Source organism: Gadus morhua, chromosome 13, assembly GCF_902167405.1.
Source record: "Gadus morhua chromosome 13, gadMor3.0, whole genome shotgun sequence".
Taxonomy (NCBI): Eukaryota; Metazoa; Chordata; class Actinopteri; order Gadiformes; family Gadidae; genus Gadus; species Gadus morhua.
Genome location: NC_044060.1, coordinates 589,316 through 610,352, shown reverse-complemented (window position 1 = coordinate 610,352; position 21,037 = coordinate 589,316). Strand labels below are relative to the sequence as shown.

Genomic DNA, 21,037 nt, shown 5'->3' with positions numbered 1-21,037 from the left:
TGACTAGGTAACAGCTTGCGGGTTCCATTCTATAATCTCCTTTAGATCTCACTTCCCTTTTTTCTTCCAGGGAACGTCGGTTGAAGCCCCTTAAAGTCTGTCCTGCTGAAACATTCGGTGGCTCTGAGACGGTGGAACTGATGTGTCACTGAAGCACAGATTCCTGGGCTCTGCATTGGGAGTTGTCTGGACGACACGGTCTGCAAGGCCGGGGGGCTGGAGACAATATCTGGGAACCAGGGGACTCTGGGAGCGTGACCTTTGGGTCTGGAGGTAGCATGGTCGTTAGGAGGGGGGGGTCAAGTTGCTCTGTGGGCTGTCCAAACAGAGCCTTAACACTGTGGTACTAAGCGGATCCTTACGGTAAATACTAAACATGGTAAGAGTTTGTTACCTCCATACGGTCTGCGGGATCCCTCGCCTTCCTCAAACAACCTCTTCAGACTGAACCCTGCGTCTCAAACGGAACCATTCCACCGTTTGGAGTAAATGCAAAGGGATTAGGGGTTATGATTTTTTTGGGTTCAAATGTTACTTTAAAATGGAGGGTTTTCTTTGGTCCAGCTAAAGGTCAACTGGATGTTTGTTAGATGCACGTTTCTGCTTCTTGAGAATTGATGTTAGATGTCAGAAAAGAGACTTAATTCATTGATGAAATAAGTCAGCATAGTTGTTTCATGTGTTTATTAAAAATCTGGAAAACAACAGTTACACAAAATTAAAAAAGTATAAAGACAACCTTCAACTCTTCGATTTTCAGATTGTGGAGGGATGTGAAAAGGTAATTAACACTTTATTCTACAGGACTGAACTCAGTCAGATAAACAGGGTCTATTCACACAGAAGCAGAAGCCTGTCAAGGACAACAGAAAGTCAGGTGAGTTTTCTCAGAAACAGCGCCCCCTGTGGGCTGGTGCAGAGCCCTCCACTGGACCGCTCCAGAGGAACAGAGAGAACATTAAAAACATACCATAATAAACAGAGGACCCGAGCCCAGCACAGGAAGAGCGTTCAGACGGGGGGGGGGAGAAGGCAGACCGAGAACGAAGAGAGAGAGGGGTGAGAAAGAGAGACTGGCATAAATAGAGAGCAAGGGGGGAGAGGGGGAGAGAAAGAGAGAAAGAGGAGGAAGAGCGAGAGGACCGAGGGGAGGAAGAGCGAGAGGACCGAGAGGAGGAAGAGCGAGAGGACCGAGAGGAGGAAGTGCGAGGGGGGTCCACCACTGCTCTGGGGTGGTGGACCCCCCCCCCCCCCACATTCGGTGGTGGTGGTGGACCCCCCCCCCCAGTCGGTGGTGGTGGTGGACCCCCCCCCCCTCAGTCGGTGGTGGTGGTGGACCCCCCCCCCCCCCAGTCGTTGGTGGTGGTGGTGGACCCCCCTCCTCCCCCAGTCGGGGGTGGTGGTGGACCCCCCCCCCCCCCCCAGTCGGTGGTGGTGGTGGTGGTGGTGGACCCCCCTCCCCCCCCCAGTCGGGGGTGGTGGTGGACCCCCCCCCCCCCCAGTCGGTGGTGGTGTTGGACCCCCCCCCCCCCACCTCAGTCGGTGGTGGTGGACCCCCCCCCCCCCCAGTCGGTGGTGGTGGTGGACCCCCCCCCCCCCCCCAGTCGGTGGTGGACCCCCCCCCCCCCCCCCCCAGTCGGGGGTGGTGGTGGACCCCCCCCCCCCCCCCTCAGTCGGTGGTGGTTCGGCGGTACCAGAAGCGGGCGCGGAAGTCGTCTGAGCAGGTCATGAAGCCGGGGTTGGTGGGCGAGTGCACGATGCAGCGGACGATGTTGTTGTGGCCCAGCGACAGAAGGTTCTTCCTCTCGGCCGAGCGCGAGTCCCAGCAGCACAGGGAGATGGTGCGCTCGTCAGGCAGCAGCACGTAGTCCTCTGTGTGGTTGAACACGCCCTGCGTACGATGCATCTGACGCCCGCTCAGACCCGCTCCTAAAGGGGGGGGACAGGGTCAGGCTACCAGTACAAACACCACACCAGGGTCCCCACGGATACGGTGTTAGTTAAGGTGGGGGTGGGGGTGGGGGGGGTGCACCATTTATGCTTGCTTATACAACAGTGAGTTCTGACCAAGTCGTTTGATTGGACAAGAGGCCTTCCATGAGTGCTGCTATAGAGTATAACGGCTGGGACCCTTAACTGTACCTGCAGGGCTCCACTATACCGCTGGTAATAACCGTTCATGTAGTCAGGGCGGTGGTTATCTTCAGCACTCGGCCTACGGCCTCGTACCTACGATGGAATCAAAGCCACGCTGATATTCAGTACAACAGCTCGCCCTCGAGGGCTGTCAGCCTGATCCAAACACCGAGAGTAAATGAAGTTTAGAATACTAGTATACTTTTGTATAATAATACATTATTATATTATTGATATTGATATTCTAGTGTGATGTTTGTAAAGTGGAATGCGTCCAACCATTTGAGTGTGAAATGCAGATCTAGGGGAATGTCTCCATCTAGGGGCCGCTCTGAGCACGCCCCCCGGAAGAGCCATCCCTGTCCCCCCCAATGAGACACAGCTGGACACCTTTACATTTAGCAGAACCGTGTATCTAAGAACACTTACAAGGGAGGCTGAACACATGCAAGGCATCAATCTAAATCTGAGTAATGATAAAAAATACGATCACCGCAAAATCAAAGGGCTTCTAATAGGGTTGGGCGATATGGCCTAAATAAAAATCCCAGATTTCTTCACCAAAAATCTGATTTCCGATTTAAATCGATTTGCATAAAAAAGCATTATGGCAGGCCCTGCCATTGTAAACAGTGTAACCTGTAACATAACATAAAATGTAAAATATATAAAATATATAAAATATTTCTGTAAACATAAAATATTACTAATGATAAGAGGACTTCTGATAAAGTGCCAACATAACATTCAAACTTTCAACACTGGTCATAAATATACAGTGTTTTGCAAACGGTAATTACCTTAAAAAAGGGAGAAGAATGAGGAAAAACACACACGCAACTCTTTCCTTCACTCTCTTTCCTTCACTCGTCTGTATTGAATGAGGAAGTGGAGCGCAAACCCCCTACTGGAGCCCCGAGGCATTACCAACAGATCGACGAATTACCAACAGATCGACGAATTATTAAACCACACTGATATATTACAAATTAACTATATTTACCTCAAAATAGATTATACATCTATGAATAAATTGTTGTATACAACTTGTCACACTCGCTGCCATGTTTGTGTATCACTTTGGTAAATGCGCGCTCTGTGCGGGGGGAGGGCTGAGCCCATTCCGAACTACGGGAGCTGAGACGGAAGCGTTGGCGGATGTTGAAGAGAAAAACTATTTTCATTTAAACAAGTCGACGTGAGCTACACACTCGAGTTAATCGATAAAAACGGTTTATCGCCCAGCCCTAGCTTCTAAAGCCCGCTTCAGCAGCAGAACTTCTGCCCCAACGCCAAACACAAAGGAGTCCTGAGCCACCGTTACGGTCGCAAAGCTTTCTAGAGCGAACAGACTTAGTCCAACACCGTCCAGCCCAGGCCTTCAGCAGGGCTGGCAGCCAATAGAAACACAGCTCTCTGGAGAAGTGCTTCAGCCGGGAGCAGCCATCGTGGAGCAGACATTTGAGAGACACAAAACGTATCGGGTTTACTAATCCTTTAAGTAACGAACAACAACCACCACCAGGACTAACTAGTAGTACGTATGATCGGCACCATCGCCATGACAACAGAGGACGAGTAACCACGACGACGACAACCACCAGGACCAGCTAGTACTCCGTACCATCGGCACCATCGCAACAGAGGACGAGTAACCACGACGACAACCACCAGGACCAGCGGGTAGTACTCCGCACCATCGGCACCATCGCAACAGGACGAGTAACCACGGCGCCCGGCGCCGCCGCCCACCTGTGTACTTGACGAGCGTGCGGCCCGTGGAGATCTCCCACAGCTTCACCACCGAGTCCTTGCCGCTGGACAGGATGTACTTGGCGTTCTTGGAGAAGAAGGCGGAGCAGACCTCGGCGCCGTCGTGAGCCTTGTCGAAGGTGGTGACGCAGCGGTTGGACACCCCGTCCCACAGCTTGATGCTGCCGTCCTTGCTGCAGCTGACGTAGTTGTTGGCGCTGTGGTTGTACACCACGCCGCTGATGGTGTCCGTGTGCTGGTCCAGCGGGTTGCAGGACACGAAGCACTGGAAGGTGTTGACGTCGTACAGCCGCAGGGTGGGGTGCTGGGTGCCCACCAACAGGAAGTCCCCCGACGGGTGGAAGGAGATGGAGCGCAGCATCTCCGCCTCCTGGAGGGGGTTAAAGCATGGCGTAAGTGTCTGCACCTGAGATACGAGCACCACCACCACGATTAACAAGCAGCCTCGGGCTGGGAGCTGAGCTGAAGGTCAGAGGACACCGACTCAGGACCGACGGCTTGGGTTACAGCTCACTGTTATTTTATGCAGAAAAGCCGCTTTTACATCTTGGCATCTGCTTTTGTTTGACAGTTTGCCAGGTGGCCCTCGAGGTATCAGATATGCAAATTATTAATTGTGAAAAAATCATTCTCTTCAAACTTCGTCCTTCAGCTTTGTATGTGTTTAACTGCCTCTAGAAAACATTTAGAATCATCCAATAGTTGACCATCCTCTCATCAACCAACTCCTTTGCATGAGTCACTTAGCATGATTCCTGCAACTGACTCCGCTTACTAGTAAACCTTTCTCCCAGGCCGTTGTAAACACCTGATCCATCTGGCTCTGAGCACGGCGACCGGTATGTGTCTAAACGCCCCGCCCCCCACTGACCAGTATGTTTAAAGGCCCCGCCCCCCACTGACCAGTATGTTTAAAGGCCAAGCCCCCACTGACCTGGATGTGTTTAAAGGCCCCGCCCCCACTGACCTGGATGTGTTTAAAGGCCCCGCCCCCCACTGACCTGGATGTGTTTAAAGGCCCCGCCCCCACTGACCTGGATGTGTTTAAAGGCCCTCTTGGCGGAGGGCTTGGAGTAGTCAAACAGTTTGAGGGTGTAGTCCCGCGAGCCGGAGGCTAGGATCTGCTCGGTGGGGTGGAAAGCCAGGCAGGTGACCTCGTCCACGTGGTCGTACAGCGTCCGGATCACCGGGTGGTTCTCCATGTTCTGCTGAGCCGTCTCGTTCATCATCACCTGAACGGTGGAGAACCAATGAGAAGGTCAACCACAACGCCATCATCTCAACCACAACGCCATCATCTCAACCACGAGCTCGGGTTTGTGTAAAACGGAACAACAAATTGCTTAACAAGGAGACATCTCTGACGACTGCCTCAGACAGGCCCATACCTCGATGGGCATGGCGCTCTTGGCCAACATGCGCTCCGTGTCCAGGATCTTGATGGAGGCGTCGGCGGAGCCTGTGGCGATGAGCTGCCCGTCCCGGCTGTAGGTGGCGACGCGGCACGGGCCCTTGTGCGACGTCACGTAGCACGTCTCGTACTCCGACGCCTCCGGAGACATCGACTGCACGTCTGCATCAAACTCCAGGTCGATGCCCACTCCGGGGGCGACCGTGTCGGACCGCCCGATGGCGTACTGGACCGCACTGTCGTCACTCTCCATGCCTTGAGGAGTTCCACAGCAATTAGAAACGTTCTGAATTGAAACACATTCATTAAGAAATAGATATAAAGCCTAAGGTGATTCCTTACCGATCTTGGCAAGCTGCATCAGCTGTTCTGAAGGAGACACCACGTTGGGGGGCTTGACCTCGTTGATGAGGGTGTTGGCGATGCTGGTGTAGCCGTCGTAGAGCAGCTGGCTGATGATGAGCTTGTAGAGGTGCTGCCGGTCCTTCAGGGTGGGCTTGGGGCGATACATGGTGGGCGGCGACTGAACCGCGGCAGGGCACCTTACAAAAGCACAACTTGTCTGGAACAAAAGACAAGTCCTGGGTTAATATTAAGATATTTAGAGTTGCATTGAGTTTGCTTTGCTGGTCTCATTCATAAAGTATATCTCACGACACCAACGTTAGCGCCTTTCAAACGCAGCATAAACACAATCAACATAATCAACATCGGACATTAAATGAATGAAGCTTGTTTACCAGCGGCTAGCAGTTAGCACCGATAGCTTCTCTTTACAATGAAGACTCCGACCAAGCGGAACAAAACCCTTTTATTCCTAAACCCTTAGTGCGTTTACAGAACGTGTTTGTACCTAGATCACGCCCACGAGTCTGAATGCATACATTTGTGTACTTTCACAACTTACAACTTACAAATATCAGTCTCCCAGCTACAGTGGCGCTGGAACCCACGCGTGCGCTGTGTGTGTACGGTGAGGTACAACGACGGTGGCAGCGGAGGGAAAAACAAAGAATGAACTGGAAAAGCGATTGGGAATAAACAACCCTTACTATTCAATGAATGACTCATTTAATAAGTAATTCATATTGCTATGTTTGTGTGTTTCGTTATTTGTACGCATTTGTCATATTTGCATATGCTTGAGGATTGCATCCTAAAGAAATTATTGATCCTACTCGGCAACATTTGACTTTCAAGGTGTTCAATTTAATTGAATTAATGTTATATACTCATTGAATAGATTTTATTATATAACGTGACATGATAAAATTACTTCTACCGCCTTAAAGGCTGTTAGAAGTAAGCATTCCCATTATCCAGCAGGGGACACTGAAGTAGGCACTACAGCACATCTTTTACTAATGCATTATGATATAAAATATGCAATATTATATATGAAGTAATAATAATGATGTACTAATAATTGACGAAAATGGCAATTTAACGTCATAATTAATGTTTCATACAGCCGTCCGAGCGTTCGTACACACACACACACACACACACACACACACACACACACACACACACACACACACACACACACACACACACACACACACACACACGCGCGCGCGCGCGCGCGCACACGCACACGCACACACACGCTCGCACCGTGTGAAAAGTCAGTCGTCAGTTGTCACTTCCTGCTGTCGGTTTCTTGGTAACGGCAGCCCAACCGCCTTAGTGCAAGTGCATTGTCCTTCAATAATAGCTCATATATATATATATATATATATATATATATATATATATATATATATTATCTAAAATAATCACGACAAAAAAAATAATGTATGCATACACTCAAACAATGCTATTAAAATACTAATAGGCTACTATCACTATGACTATTATGCTCATTCAAATAATAGGCACAAAATAAAATAGAATTGAAACCCATGTGTCATTGCTGCACAAACCTCAACTGCTTAACAAATAGAACAGAAACTTAACTCGAATAATTATACAGAGTGCTATTTTTTCTCAGCGCTGACCTAATCAAGCCGACCCCTGAAGCACGCGGGGTCAAACTCGAACGCTCGCGAGTCGAGTTGTTTATATCCCTGAACGGAGCCAGGCCCGGTCGCCTAGAAACCACCGCACAGGGTGACCCGACCTTTCCTGCGTGGGGTTTTTGTGTTTCCCTAGAATGTAAGGGGGAAAAAGTAGCGCGATATTACCATGCATATAAAATAAAATGATTACCCATAGCTTGGAGTGGTACATTTTTATGATTTATTATTTAAATTAATGTTTTTTATTTTATTTCTCATCTGTGTTGAATAAAGAAAGAAAATGATGGTGTAAAATACATTGCCGATACCTGTAGCACGTCGGCATGGGCAGTGCTGCTCCATGCAGCGGGGGGCCCTGGCTACACGCAGCACTGCCCATGCTGAATGCGTCCTGGGTGACTTTACTGGTCTCCTCCAGATTAGTTAAGTCTGGACACAGGGGGATCGGGTTCGAAACCCGGTTTATTGTGGCGGTGGATCGGCAATGATGCGTGACCTGGTGCTCTGTGTGTTTGTGGTGATGCCGGGCTTACTCTATTGCACATTGATTACTCAACGCACCACAGGTGAGCCTCACCTGGCCCCAGAGTGCAATCCGTCTGACAGGGGCCAGGGGAGGCTGATACACACGCAGTGCATCGCAACACGCACGCACGCACGCACGCACGCACGCACGCACGCACGCACGCACGCACGCACGCACGCACGCACGCACGCACGCACGCACACTACACACACACACACACACACACACACACACACACTGGCCTCACACACTGGCCTGTTGGAGGTGTCCTGTTACCATGTCAACGGAATACATGCTATCGGCGTACCAGCCAGTCAGTTGCCTTGGAAACCGGTTTCTGTACCAGCAAAAGCGATACAGAAATCATTTGTTTGTGTGCCAAGTATCATGTGGTTGCCACACATGGCGGATACAGTGCAACTGTAAAAAATAAAAGAGGAAAAAAACCTACTGCATCTTTTAACGTTTATATCCCGTTATGATTACCAGTGTGTGACAGCAGATGAACCCAATAGGGAACTTACATCGTGGTGCACAAACCTGTATCCTAACCTGACCCAAAACCCCACCCAGCCCCCTGCGCCATTGGCTGGTTTAAAGTCCTGTTTTCAGGCCAGGAGGAGGGTGGAGTGAGGCCAGCCTCACCTGAAGGAAGCTCCCATCGCCAGGCCCCAGGGCCGAGGAAGAGGAGGCTCCAACCGCCTCCTCCGTCAGATGAAGGCCGGTCAGGCTGCACCATGCCGTCCTCTGCATGATGCTATTACCTGCAAGGATTGGGGGTAGGTGGAGACGTGGGGGTAGGTGGGGACGTGGGGGTAGGTGGGGACGTGGGGGTAGGTGGGGACGTGGGGGTAGGTGGGGACGTGGGGGGGTGGGGTTATTGATCTGGTCGGGTGTGTATATGATAAACATATGGTGATAGGGTGTATCTTGTTGGCTGTGTATATATACCGGTGTGTTTATATACATTTATATATATATATATATATATATACATATATATATATATATATATATATGTTAACTATGGCTTGGATTATTAGTAATTTCCCATGCTACCATTATGCATTAACAACCTGTTGCTTTCAAAATGAGGTAATGGAAGTCTTCTCGCCGTTGCTTTGTATAAAACTGATGACTGTGGCTGAAGGCGATCAATACATGTTCTCTTTATTTGGAAAAAGCTTGGGCAAACAGCAGCCAAAAATACCATGCAGGAGCCTTTCGATAAAATACCAGTTTCTGCTCTGCCAGGGACGTCCAGCGCCTGACATCTGCTCTGAACTCGCAGACACAGGATGCATTAATGCTGTTTTTCTAAATGTCAGTGAGTAATATCAAGGACATTTTTGAGTCTTTTCAGTGTAATTACTCTCTAGTCTACAGAACCATATTTCTCTCTCACTGCAGAGAGAGTTATGTTTCGCAGTTGAGGCTGTGTTGGACGGGGAGCTCAGCACCAACACCGTCAAGACGTTAATCTACAGTCGCTCCACGCAGACGGTCCAGGGTGAATCCAGAGGTAATGCATGGTAATGCAAAGAGTGGTGCTTCAGTCTACATAGTGCCCCACACGGTGGCTTCCCGTGCCCGGGGTGGGCGTGCTGTGTGGATCCGTGTGTGGGAGGAAGTGTGTGTGGGTGGTGATGGTGGTGGTGGTGGTGGTGGTGGTGGTGGAGAGAGCGCATGCTTCTTCATTTTGATCACCACTGCTTGCTGTCAAAGCCAGCCAGCCAGGGGAGCCATCATGTTGGGGCAGAAAGGTAAGGCTTGCCCCTCCTGTGGGGACGAGGGAACTTCCTCTATCCAGGAGGTATTTTCACAATTTCAGTTCTGCAATACTGAGAGGTGCAGTGTGTGCCTATGCAAACATGTCATCTGTGTTGACATCCATTTGGGTTAACAATGTGTTGACGTGTTCATGGCATTCATGTTGTTTGTGTTGGTGTTGGGGTGGTTGTGGAGCAGGTCTTTGTTGGACTGTTGCTCATTCGGCTCACCCAGCTCAGCCTCATCCTTTTCTTTATCTCCACGACCCCCCCCACCCTCCTCTCTCTCTCGCGCGCTCTCCCTCGCGCGCTCTCTCGCTCTGCCTTATCACTCTGTCACAGTGCATCTTTCCTCATTTGCATTTGTTCCACTTCTTTGTGACAGGAAACTGTTCTGTCAGACGCCCGTTTGAAAACTTACAGAGCAGAGGATCAAAAGGCCATTGATCCGTGTGTGTGATTCACCGAGCTGTGACTACCTTGTTCTTGTACATTAAGGAGGTGTTCCACAGGCTGCGTTGTCGCTGATGGATGTTGAGGGACCCAGGACAACTTTAGTGAGGAGGTAAGTTGCTCTGCTCATGGTTTGCTCACACTGGTGTCTTGTGATTTGTGATTAGCATCGTTTTCTGATGGATACAACGCTCTAACCAATGTCAAAGACAAAATTATTCTAACACTATTTTGAGATTTTTGAATCTTTATTTAAACAAGTAAAGAACATTTATACAAAATAGTATTCACAACTTCAAAACTTTTTGATTTGGATTCCTCCACCTATCTGCCTGTGTGAAGGATCAGGGTACAATTAAAGCGGAATATTTCCTTGTAGATGAGACAAACCATCTTCTACATGAATGAATATAACTTTGAGTGGGTGTGCTTATGTTCTACAAGGACTGAACAGTACAGCCCTGTGCCCACAACACTCTGACATGACCATGATGCAAAACCTGCACACTTCAACGTGACTTCCACGGTACACCATAGAACACACATTTGCATTTTCCTGGTAAATAAAAGACAGATGAGGTATGGTTGAAATGTTTAAAGCGAGGGTAACTTTCACAGTTTGTCTGTCTGCATCTCTCTCCCTCTCCCTCTCCCTCTCCCTCTCTCTCTCTCCCTCTCCCTCTCCCTCTCCCTCTCTCACTCCCTCTCCCTCTCCCTCTCCCTCTCTCCCTCTCCCTCTTTCCCTCTCCCTCTCCCTCTCTCCCTCTCTCCCTCTCTCCCTCTCCCTCTCCCTCTCCCTCTCCCTCTCTCCCTCTCTCCCTCTCTCCCTCTCCCTCTCCCTCTCTCCCTCTCTCCCTCTCCCTCTTTCCCTCTCTCTCTCTCTCTCTCTCTCCCTCTCCCTCTTTCCCTCTCCCTCTCTCTCTCTCTCTCTCTCTCTCTCCCTCTCCCTCTCTCTCCCTATCTCTCTCTCTCTCTCTCTCTCTCTCTCTCTCTCTCTCTCTCTCTCTCTCTCTCTCTCTCTCTCTCTCTCTCCCCTCTATCCATCTCTATCTTCCCATCTCTTTTAAATCCCCATATTTTAATATATGCATTTGTCATAAAACAGCAGGGCCATGTGCTCCGTCCAGAGTTTATTCGTCAGCACACTGCGATCCTTGTATCTGAATTCCCCCTCACCACAACTGACATAACATCATGATCTGGATGTGAATTGCCGTGGTGCTGTAATGATCAAGGAGCTCTTTTTTGTGTGCAACATCCATTCATCTCTTCGCACTTTCTCAAGTCTCTGCCAGAATGATGAATGACGACATGCAGCTCACATTATGGTCCTGAGTCACGACTCGCCAGATTCTCCCCATTCCAATACTCACCACCTCCTCCTCTCTAATCGCCACACGGCTGATTGAGCCTTCATCGCTTTTGTGCAGCTGCACTAGAGAGGTCCACTCCGATCACATCCCTAATCCAGGCAGAGACGGGGTCCTAACTGAACCAACTGTCTGCCTATCTTGCAGGTAATCACATTCACCAGCGCTGGGTTACATCACGATGGCGGCAACGGCATTACCATGGAGACTGGCAAGGCACAATCTGTGAGCGCTCTGTTGTACGGCTCGGTTGCCGTGCCGACGGAGAGGAAGATGGACGCCCCGGCCCCGCTGACTGCTGTTTACATCCGAGCTGTGCCCGCCCCCCTGCCCACCCAGCAGCTGTTCCCGCAGGCTCAGTTTCCAGGGACTCCCCAACGTGAGCCTGCCACCCTCAATCTGGCCGGGCCCCCCCTCTACACCAAGGACGCCCTCCCCTTCCTGACGGTGCACCTCTCCGGCGGGCTCCAGCCCCTGCATCAGGAGCTGGGCCTCTCGCCCACCGCCCCCCTCGCACCTCTCGCCCCCGCCTCCAGGCCCCGGGCGGCGGGGAAGCATGTGTGTCCGCACTGCGGCCGGGACTGCATGAAGCCCAGCGTGCTGGAGAAGCACCTGCGCTGCCACACCGGCGAGCGGCCCTACCCCTGCCTCACCTGCCGGGTCTCCTTCAAGACGCAGAGCAACCTGTACAAGCACAAGCGCACCCAGGCTCACGCGCGCCTCTCAGCCGAGGCGGGGCAGGGCGCCAGCGGCAGCCTGGAGAGCGGGTGCGGATCCAGCCTGGGCGGCTCTTCTCTGGACAGCCAGGTCGAGGAGGAGTCGGGGGGCCTGGAGGAAGAGGTCAACAAGTACTCCTACGCAGCCAGAGCAGAACCGGGGGCGGACCCAGAACGGGGCCCCACTGGAGACCCCGTCCAGGGAACGATCGACACAAGCTTTGCAACACAGAAGCCAGAGCCTGCTCAAAGACCAGGCCTAGCGAAGGAGGAAGTGAGAGGGAAAGAGTGTGAAACCAGAAAGTGTCAAAGTGTGACGCCAAATCGACACCTTCCCCTTCAGAGGCAGGCGGCCACACAGGTCTTTAAAGAGTGGCCCGGTGAAGCGTCGAGAGGGAAAGCCCAGAGCCACACGAGCACCGACTCAGGCTTCAGCGAGAGCACCGACCACAACATGGACGCCCTCCCAGAGTGCATCACGGGGCACCACGACTGGTCTGGTAGCAGCCAGAACGGACCGGACCCCAGGGACGGGGTGCCTGTGAGGGAGCAGAGATCACTGGAGGAGCACATATCCAAGCTCATCTCGGAGAACAGCGTCGTGGTGGACGACAAGAAGCTGAAGACCATGAGGCCCCGGAAGACGGTGCTATCCAAGCAGGGCAGCATCGACCTACCCCTGCCCTACACGTACAAGGACTCTTTTCACTTTGACATGCGGAACAATCTCTCTCCGATCGCCAGGCTCCCCGGCAGCAGGAGGCCCGAGCTGCAGAGCTCCCTGCAGCCGCCCGGCTCAGCGAGCACGGAGCAGGCCCCTCTCAGCAGGAGCAGCTCCCTGCCCTACAGCATCGCCCTCCTGCCCCCGGAGCAGGGCAACCGCAGCTTCTCTTACCCCAGAGATGATGTCACCGTGATCCGCAGAGGGAGCTCCAACCCCGTGCACCCGACGGCCTTTCCCTGCAAATCTGTGGACCAGCAGGTGCCCGCCCACCGCCCACTGGTGCGCCAGGCCGCCGTGGACTGCAACCACGCAGCAGAAGGTCCTTTCTTCACGCATTCGTCAGCAGAGAGGCTGCCGGTAAACAGAGACCTCAGCTGTGACGGGGGAGGTGGCGGGGAGCCGAGCGACCGAAAGCGGCCCAGGAAAAAGGCGCAGAAGTTCACCTACAACAAATGGTACACCTACAAGGGAGGCACGTTCAAGAAGCTCTACAACACTACAAAGGCCGGGTGTAGGGTGGTGTCCGCTGCCGAGGATCCATCGTCGTCGAGGCCGGAGCGTTTGATGGCCCAAAGTGGGAAGAGTCCCAGTGATTGGACGACGACAGCAGGCTTAACCACCGGCGGGGTAGCTGTCTGCCATACGTCCTGCCTGCCTGCCCAACCCCCGCCGGTTCCAGGTCTGGAGTTTAATCCCAAACCCAGGAGGGTTCATCAGGAGTGCAGCTCTCCCAGGCCCCCACTCCTCAGTCATGCGTCCTTGTCCACGCTACATGTAACCCCGAACAGATCGCCAGAGAACCAAAGCAGGACAGATGTCACGGGCCGACCAGCAGAGAGGCATGCTGGCAAAGAGAAACACGCTCACTCCATCTCACCACCTCAGAGGGCCCACATTCCTTCAGACAGGAAAAAGCAACGAACCCATGACAGTACAGTAGTAAATCCCTCAAGAACGGCAGCAGACCACAACACAATAAACAACCCCTCCTCCTCCCTTCTTGACGTTTTCCCCACACAGAATACAAACATTTGTCAGGTTAGCCTGCGTTTGGATCAAAGACTTAATCGGCTCGGGATAGGCCTTGTGGCTCCGTGCATCGGTGCATCAAATGTGCAAACATCTGTAAAACCTCATTCTTCCGTTTCTCTCCTCTCCTCCGCCAAGCCTAGCTTCCTGCCAAAGTATCAACTCAAGATCCCCACCACCACTGAAACCAGATCTACGCCCTCACTGCACACTGTCAAAGTGTCAAAAAAACAAAACGTTGACTACGGCCTCACGGGTGTCTCCTCTACTTCTGATCATCCACACTTCTTACCCAGCAGCGGAAACACAACGTCCTCTGGGAGCGAATTTACTCCGCAACCCTACGTGCATTCAGGATATCCGCAAAGCACAGAGGCCAGAAACTCCACACAGACGGAGAACGTGTGTGAATCCTTCGTACCAGGTGGAACTCCCTGGGGGAGGCCGGCGCGGGCGCTAACTCAGAGACATTGCACAACCATCACCACAGCCACTGCCACAATGCGTAGCCATCCTAAAGAGTTATGCTCCCCGACTGTAATCCAGGCCTCAGCCTTTAAACCCGTCATGGCCCCCCATGCCGCCTGCTTAGCCAGACCTTTACTGCCAAACCGATCCATTACGGCCTCAACTACAGCGAGACCGAACAGCCGCTCAGCGATTCTGTCATCGTCCACCTCCACGACCCTCACCAATTTCTCCCAAGGTCCCCGGCTGGATCCGCCCCTCCTGGACCCCTTACGGTCACTCCCCTCTTTGGGACAGTCGACTCGAGGGGACGCAGGGTCTGGTGGGCACCCGTTGGCCGAGCCCCCCCGTCAGATGGGGCCGTTTGAGGCTGGGCAGCTGGACCCCTTTCGGACGGTGTTCCACGTCCAGACGGCCGACCTCCAGATTTGTCTGCAGATCATATCTGACGAGCAGCTGGCTCTCATCGAGCCACGGGTGAAGAAGCAGGCGGGTACATCAGAGAAAACCCCCCAGACTCCTGCCCCCCGCTTAATTGGGCCTGCAGAAACCTGCAGGGGGAAAAGGGCCCATCAATCAACCTGTGATCAAAGGGAGGTGGAAAACATTGCGCCCCCACCTTCAGATCTGCAGTCCGTCATTCTGAACTCTATGGGACAGGCAGGTGTCAGTCAGTCTCCGGCATCAGGTATCGTCGATGTCTCTCGGTCTCTTCAACCCCTCGTTCACCCAAACAGTGATTCTAACCACAACACAGCTGCAGAAAGCAGATGTGGCACAGGCCGCACCGAGGCCTCGCCTAAAGCGGCGAAGCCTGACACAAGGATACTAAAAGGGGAACCCGCCCATTCGGTCTCAGCTGGTCTTAATGCTGCAGAACTGGGGGAGGTGACCTCTCTGCTCCCTGGTGGATTCATACAGGAAGGAAGCCAAGCAAGCCAACACACTCCTCTAAGTCGAAGGGCAATAACCTGTACCGTGGAAGAAGTGACGGCTACGCTCAAGGACCGACCCAGCGCCTCTCAGGGTAGGGATGGCGGGGCATGGGCCTGGACCCAAGCGGAGGCCAGCCACGTCGCCCCCCACCCTTGGGACGGGGCGTCACTGCTCCCAGAAGTCAACAACGAATGCTGCAGGGCTTCAGCGGAGGTGACAGTCGACCTGCCTGTGTGTGGGGGTGGGGGTGGTGGAGGTGGAGGTGGAGGTGGTGGTGGTGGTGGTGGTGGTGATTGTGGAGTCGGAGATGGAGGTGGAGGGGATTGGGGTGGTGGTGGAGGTGGTGGTAGCGGTGGTGGTGGTGATTGTGGAGGTGGAGGTGGAGGGGATTGGGGTGGTGGAGGAGGTGGTGGTAGTGGTTGTGGTGGTGATTGTCGAGGTGGAGCTGGTGGTGATGACGACCTGGTGGACCCTGGACCGGGCCTCTCATACACACCTCTGCAGCTCTTCAGGCACGGTGAGGCCGGCCACGGCCCGGCTGGGCCTCTGATCCCCTCAACGCCTCCACACCGCGGCCCGGCTGGGCCTCTGATCCCCTCAACGCCTCCACACCGCGGCCCGGCTGGGCCTCTGATCCCCTCAACGCCTCCACACCGCGGCGCTGTCTGGGACTCAGCCGCCTCGCTGGCGGACCTCCCCCAACCACAGCCCCCAGGTACGTTTCCTTTACGAGTTCTTCAAAGGTAGAATCCAACTGAGTGTCACTGCCTCGTGTTCTGGTCACAGCCAATCAACGGCCTCCGTCTGTTCTTCTTGTTATTCTTTCCAAAATGGCGTCCAATACGGAACTCTTCCCCAATGGTTAGGATTGTTTACATGCCGGGGGCCAATTGGGATGGGGTGGGAGGGAGTGTTTGGTGTAAAAAATAATACTAGGGCCAAGAAACGACTTTAGTTGCCAACAGAAGAACAAAAGATATACAAAAACTTTTTCTGTGAAGTTTTGCAAAATCTGCCATAACAGACCATGAACATACCTTTTCTTAAGATTGTAATGCTCATCATCCACAAGATGGCACTAGTTGATAGCAGATGTAATTCAAAGCATGCCACAGAATGTGTCCAGAGGCTGCAGGTTAATCATGTCAGTATGCAGTTTGTGGATTGATGGGTGCAATCTGATATCTCCGTCTCTGTAAACCTCTGGTAAAAGGTCACACAGATTTAAGAAAAATTGGTGATTCCAGAGGTAAAGAAGACATGACCGCTGTCTGTTGCCTGCTCACCGCAACCACCGCCTCCTTCACAGCTGAACTATGTTGTACTTTTGGGAGAGCTGCTGCAGCCAAACCTGAAGGCCTCGTCTGTTAACTCTGTTCTCTGCTAACCTTCTGCCTTCTGGCCTTGGCCGAGCGCTGTGCTGTAGTAGTTCCTCTCATTGATAAAACACTCACTAGAGGTTGGGGAGGGGGTCCGGTGGCTACAGCTAACTCATATTAGACACTTGACCAAAGTTCACCCAACAGACACACTAGAACAGTGCGGTCTCACACAAATGAACACTTGCTACGCCTCCTGCATACCGCTGTATCAGCGCCGCTCGTAAGTCATAAAATAAAATTTGACATAAAATGTCAAACTTCTGTTGAGGAGGTGGGGGGCCAAAGGTTTGATGTTTTTTTTGGACACTGACTTGCAGTACACCAATGATAATATACAAGGACAGGGTGGACTGTAGTTATAAGGAAGATTTAGGCTAAATAATGACCTCAACGGATATTAGCCAGGCTTGTGTATTTCTTTATGGGAGGGTCACATTAACAGCAGCAGTAGATGTCTGCATACATCTCCTCGGTATGGGAGGTCACTGGTTATCCTCCAACAACAATCTGCTCTTTCTGGCGTTGACAAGATAATAGGTGCAGTTACCACTGTCTTAAAACGGTAATCTGATTTAATTTCTTTTATGCCAGGTAAAATGAGAAAGAGAGAGGGAGAGAGAGAGAGAGAGAGAGAGAGAGAGAGAGAGAGAGAGAGAGAGAGAGAGAGAGAGAGAGAAAGAGAGAGAGGTAGCAAGAGAAAGAGGGAGACATATAGTTAGAGAAGGAGAGGGATTGAGAGAGAAAGAGAGAGGGAAAGAAAGAGCGAGATAGAGACATATCGCTAGAGGGAGAAAGTGGTACACATATAGTTAGAGAAGAAGAGGGAGAGAGAAAGAGGGAGCGAGAGCAACCGAGACTACAAACGTAGAGGGACAATGCTAACCAAACATCCCTTGATTCCATCCCCAGGGCCTTCCCATGGAGGGCCTTCCCATGGAGGGCCCCCGCCGGCAGGAGGGCTCACCAACCAGAAGGCTCCAGAGAGCCGGCGGGGCAGGAGTTCCCCCGGGCTGCCAGACAGCGTTGGGGCCGCGGCGGAGAGGAACAGCCAGGGGGGGGCGCGGGAGATGGATCAGCAGAGTGTGGAGGTTAGCCGGGGAGGGTGGGGGGGTCATGGTCAGACCAGGAAGATCCAGGTTGAGGAGGTTGGGGGGGGTAATCCCAGACAGTTGCAAGGGGGTGATTTCTAACACGAGGTTGGAGGGTTTTATCGGTTTAAAGTAAAGACATACATGCTCTGCAGGCGTGACTGTCTGTGCGCTTCAAGGATGAGTATCGAGTATCAAACATTCTCTGGGAAAAGGGGAAGGAATGACAATTTGCCAACTCCTTCATTCATGGAGAAAAACGGTAGAAAAGTTACTGCACATCAAATGCAGTTACTTTGATCTAATGTAGGGGCTTTATTGGGTGTAAAAACTAATTGGAATCATGCAACTCATGAGTTTCAATAACAAAAAAGTTTTTTCTACATTGTGCTCTGCAACATTCATTCAAAGTAGTAAAAACGAGTAAAAACGATCTATGAATTGAAGTGTCCTATCCATTTGAAGTAACTCCCAGAGACAACATTCTTATGATGGTCTTTGAGGCCAGCGCCCTTGACCCCTCCGGTCAGGTGCTATCACAGAACTCAGAGCGCAGATCGGACGTTCTGACCGGGGAACCGAGGGCCGTCGACAGGGAGGAACCAGTCCACCAATCAAACAGCTGACGGCGGTGATACTCTCCCCTGGTGTGCTCTCTCCTCAGGAGGTGGAGGAGGACCCTCCCGCCCTCCCACGGCCCCGGACCCCCCACGGAATGTCTAGCGGCCTGTGGGCGGGGCCCACCAATGGGACGCCCCTTCCCCCCCTCGTACCTGCTGGGGGTGACGTCACACTCACTCTGACTGCCGAACCTAAGGCCAGCCCCGCCCACTCTACACCAGGCCCCGCCCACTCTACAGCCGGCCCCGCCTACTCTACAGCCGGCCCCGCCTACTCTACAGCCGGACCCGCCCAATCTACACCCGGCCCTGCCCACTCTACTCCAGGCTCCACCCAATCTACTCCAGCCCCCGCCCACTCTACCGCCGGCCCCGCCCACTCTACAGCCGGCTCCACCCACTATACCACCGGATCCGCCCACTCTACTCCAGGCTCCACCCACTATACATCAGTCTCCACCCACTCCACAGCCGGCTCCGCCCACTATACAGCCGGCCCCGCCCCCTCCAGGGGTCTGCCTTCAGAGAGGGGCGTCGGCCGCGATGGGTGGGTCCAGGTGTCCGACCGGCGGGTGTGTTCGGGACGAACCGACCACCAGGATGTTGGCCTCACCGACCCCCTCGCCGGTCGAGCCGATCCCCGGCCCCAGAACCCCCCCGCCCCCCCCGCCCCCCCCGGGTCCACCTGGGCGGCCGTGTCGGCCGGGATCCACACGGCGCTCACGCACTGCTCCGACACGGCGGTGTACTGCTCCCCCCAGAGCCCCGCCCCCACACACTCCCCCGTATACGCCCCTCACCCCCCCCTGTCGCCCCGCCCCGCCCCCGACCCCAGCGGGGGTGGGGGCGGGGCCCGGGCGGAGCAGGGGGGGGGGGGGCACGGTTGGCCGCCCTGCACGCTCACGGGCGCTAGACTCAGCGGGGCGGGGGGGGCAGGGGGAGGGGGGGAGACGCACTGTGGGAACCCTCTCGAGGGAGGAGGGGGAGGGGGAGGGGGAGGAGGAGGGGGAGGAGGGGGAGGGGGAGGAGGGGGAGAAGGGGGAGGAGGGGGAGGAGGAGAAGGGGGAGGAGGGGGAGAAGGGTACCCCAGCAGCAGATACCAACACCACCTCCAGGAGGAGGAGGAGGAGGAGGAGGAGTCGGTGTTCTCTGAGGCCGGTCTCGGGGGACACCAGTTCATGGGGGGGGCCACTGCCGCCATGGTGTGGCCGCTGCCCCCCCTCTGCCAGGGGGAGGGGGGGGAGAGCAGCAGCGACGACGACGATGAAGGAAAGCTGATCATAGAGCTCTAAGGACAAAGGGAGGGGGGAGGGAGGGGGGGGGCAAGAGAGAGGGAGGGGGAGAGAGAGGGGGAGAGAGACAGAGAGGGGGAGGGGGGGAGGGAGGAGAGAGAGGGAGAGAGAGAGAGGAGAGAGAGAGGGAGAGAGGGGGGGGACAAGAGAGAGGGAGGGGGAGAGAGAGAGAGAGAGAGAGAGAGGGGGGGGGACAAGAGAGAGGGAGGGGAGAGAGAGAGGGAGGAGAGAGAGAGGGAGAGAGAAAAATGGAGAGAGAGAGAGGGAGAGATAGAGAGAGGGAGAGGGGGGGGAGGGAGGACAGAAAGAGTTAAGGCCCCTGCGTGCATCTGTGCACTCAATTTTACCTTTGCAAACACAAGTGTGTCCCTCAGGCGCACATGACACACAATCACACAATCACACAAACACACAAAACACAAAAAATACACACAGACATACATAACTTTAATGGGAACATCTTAACGTCTGGTCACAGGCCACTAAAATAAACCTCATTCATCAATCAAAAAAGACATTCCAGCTTTCTCCCGCTAATGTCTCCCTCGCACACAAACACACACACACACACACACACACATACACACACACACACACACACACACACACACACACACAGGAAGCCTCCCCCGCCAAACACCACCTGTGTGTGTGAATCAGACCTCTCATCTGCTGTCAATCACCCAACCTGGGGGAGAAACTTAAAATACATCTTAGCCAGACGTGAGTCAGCATGACTGTGATTGGCTGAACAAAGCCACATGGGAAGTGGGCGTGTTTAACATACCTGGACAAGAACTCACCTGGTGCTTTGGCGGGGACGGGGATCCCGTCCGTCAACAGGCAGAGGAGCCAGCCAGCGCCGCGGGGGGGGGGGGTGATGTGAGCACTGCTGCTGAATCACACTTATTCTTATTCCTGGCCCCAGCATCTGTCGCTGAGTCGGTGTGTTGACTCTGAGTCATGATGACTGCGCGTGGGAGTTTCACACCGTGTGTGTTTGTATCTGTGGGTTTAGGTTCGCTATGTTCTGGGTTAAGTCTGTCAGCACTTCAGGGATCTAACAGGTGGATCGTAATAAAGAATGTCTCCAATCAACAGGTTTTCATTTGGTTGGTTTTTGTACGACGACTTTGTGAGACGTAGGTCTTCTCTGTGTGTCCGTTAAGTAAAATTGTACCAGAATAACCCTTTTCAAAATCCTAGAGAATATTTTTCTCATAGCCACAAACTGTGAGGCATGAGAGTTATGTATGAGTCGACCTCCTCGCGGACATGCTTTGATGAAGGTCTGTAGCTCAGGCAGGATTTAGTTATTTTGAA

General features: G+C 53.3%; 2 protein-coding genes across 4 annotated transcripts; one reads left to right on the top strand and one right to left on the bottom strand.

Moving 5' to 3' along the window:
• Nucleotides 1-1,623: 1,623 nt before the first annotated feature.
• Nucleotides 1,624-6,307, bottom strand: cstf1 (cleavage stimulation factor, 3' pre-RNA, subunit 1). 3 transcript variants are annotated; one of them, XM_030374109.1, is made up of 6 exons: nucleotides 6,235-6,307; nucleotides 5,663-5,882; nucleotides 5,298-5,575; nucleotides 4,944-5,141; nucleotides 3,889-4,279; nucleotides 1,624-1,929 (listed from the first exon to the last, which is right to left on the bottom strand). In XM_030374109.1, the coding sequence occupies exons 2-6, from the start codon at nucleotides 5,829-5,831 to the stop codon at nucleotides 1,670-1,672; spliced, it is 1,296 nt and encodes a 431-aa protein (XP_030229969.1). In that variant the 5' UTR covers nucleotides 5,832-5,882; nucleotides 6,235-6,307; the 3' UTR covers nucleotides 1,624-1,669. The 3 variants fall into 3 exon arrangements, with proteins under 3 accessions (XP_030229969.1, XP_030229970.1, XP_030229971.1); XM_030374110.1 differs by having other exon boundaries at nucleotides 6,228-6,302; XM_030374111.1 differs by having other exon boundaries at nucleotides 6,061-6,255.
• Nucleotides 6,308-9,524: 3,217 nt separating this feature from the next.
• On the top strand, nucleotides 9,525-19,714 carry znf831 (zinc finger protein 831). Its single transcript, XM_030374664.1, has 7 exons — nucleotides 9,525-9,630; nucleotides 10,022-10,201; nucleotides 11,607-15,582; nucleotides 16,009-16,047; nucleotides 17,624-17,802; nucleotides 18,467-19,165; nucleotides 19,538-19,714. Exons 3-7 carry the CDS (start codon nucleotides 11,661-11,663, stop codon nucleotides 19,712-19,714), a joined length of 5,016 nt encoding a protein of 1,671 aa, XP_030230524.1. The 5' UTR covers nucleotides 9,525-9,630; nucleotides 10,022-10,201; nucleotides 11,607-11,660.
• The last annotated feature ends 1,323 nt before the right edge of the window (nucleotides 19,715-21,037 follow it).

Excerpts from the sequence above, each read along its gene's own strand:
- cstf1 (XM_030374109.1), bottom strand. The coding sequence starts at position 5,831 with ATGTATCGCCCCAAGCCCACCCTGAAGGACCGGCAGCACCTCTACAAG. Across the intron at positions 5,576-5,662 it reads GATGCAGCTTGCCAAGATCG|GCATGGAGAGTGACGACAGT; the intron begins GTAAGGAATCAC and ends GAACTCCTCAAG. Across the intron at positions 4,280-4,943 it reads GGGCCTTTAAACACATCCAG|GAGGCGGAGATGCTGCGCTC; the intron begins GTCAGTGGGGGC and ends AACCCCCTCCAG.
- znf831 (XM_030374664.1), top strand. The coding sequence starts at position 11,661 with ATGGAGACTGGCAAGGCACAATCTGTGAGCGCTCTGTTGTACGGCTCG. Across the intron at positions 17,803-18,466 it reads TGGATCAGCAGAGTGTGGAG|GAGGTGGAGGAGGACCCTCC; the intron begins GTTAGCCGGGGA and ends CTCTCTCCTCAG. Across the intron at positions 19,166-19,537 it reads CGCACTGCTCCGACACGGCG|GAGGAGGAGGAGGAGGAGGA; the intron begins GTGTACTGCTCC and ends CACCACCTCCAG.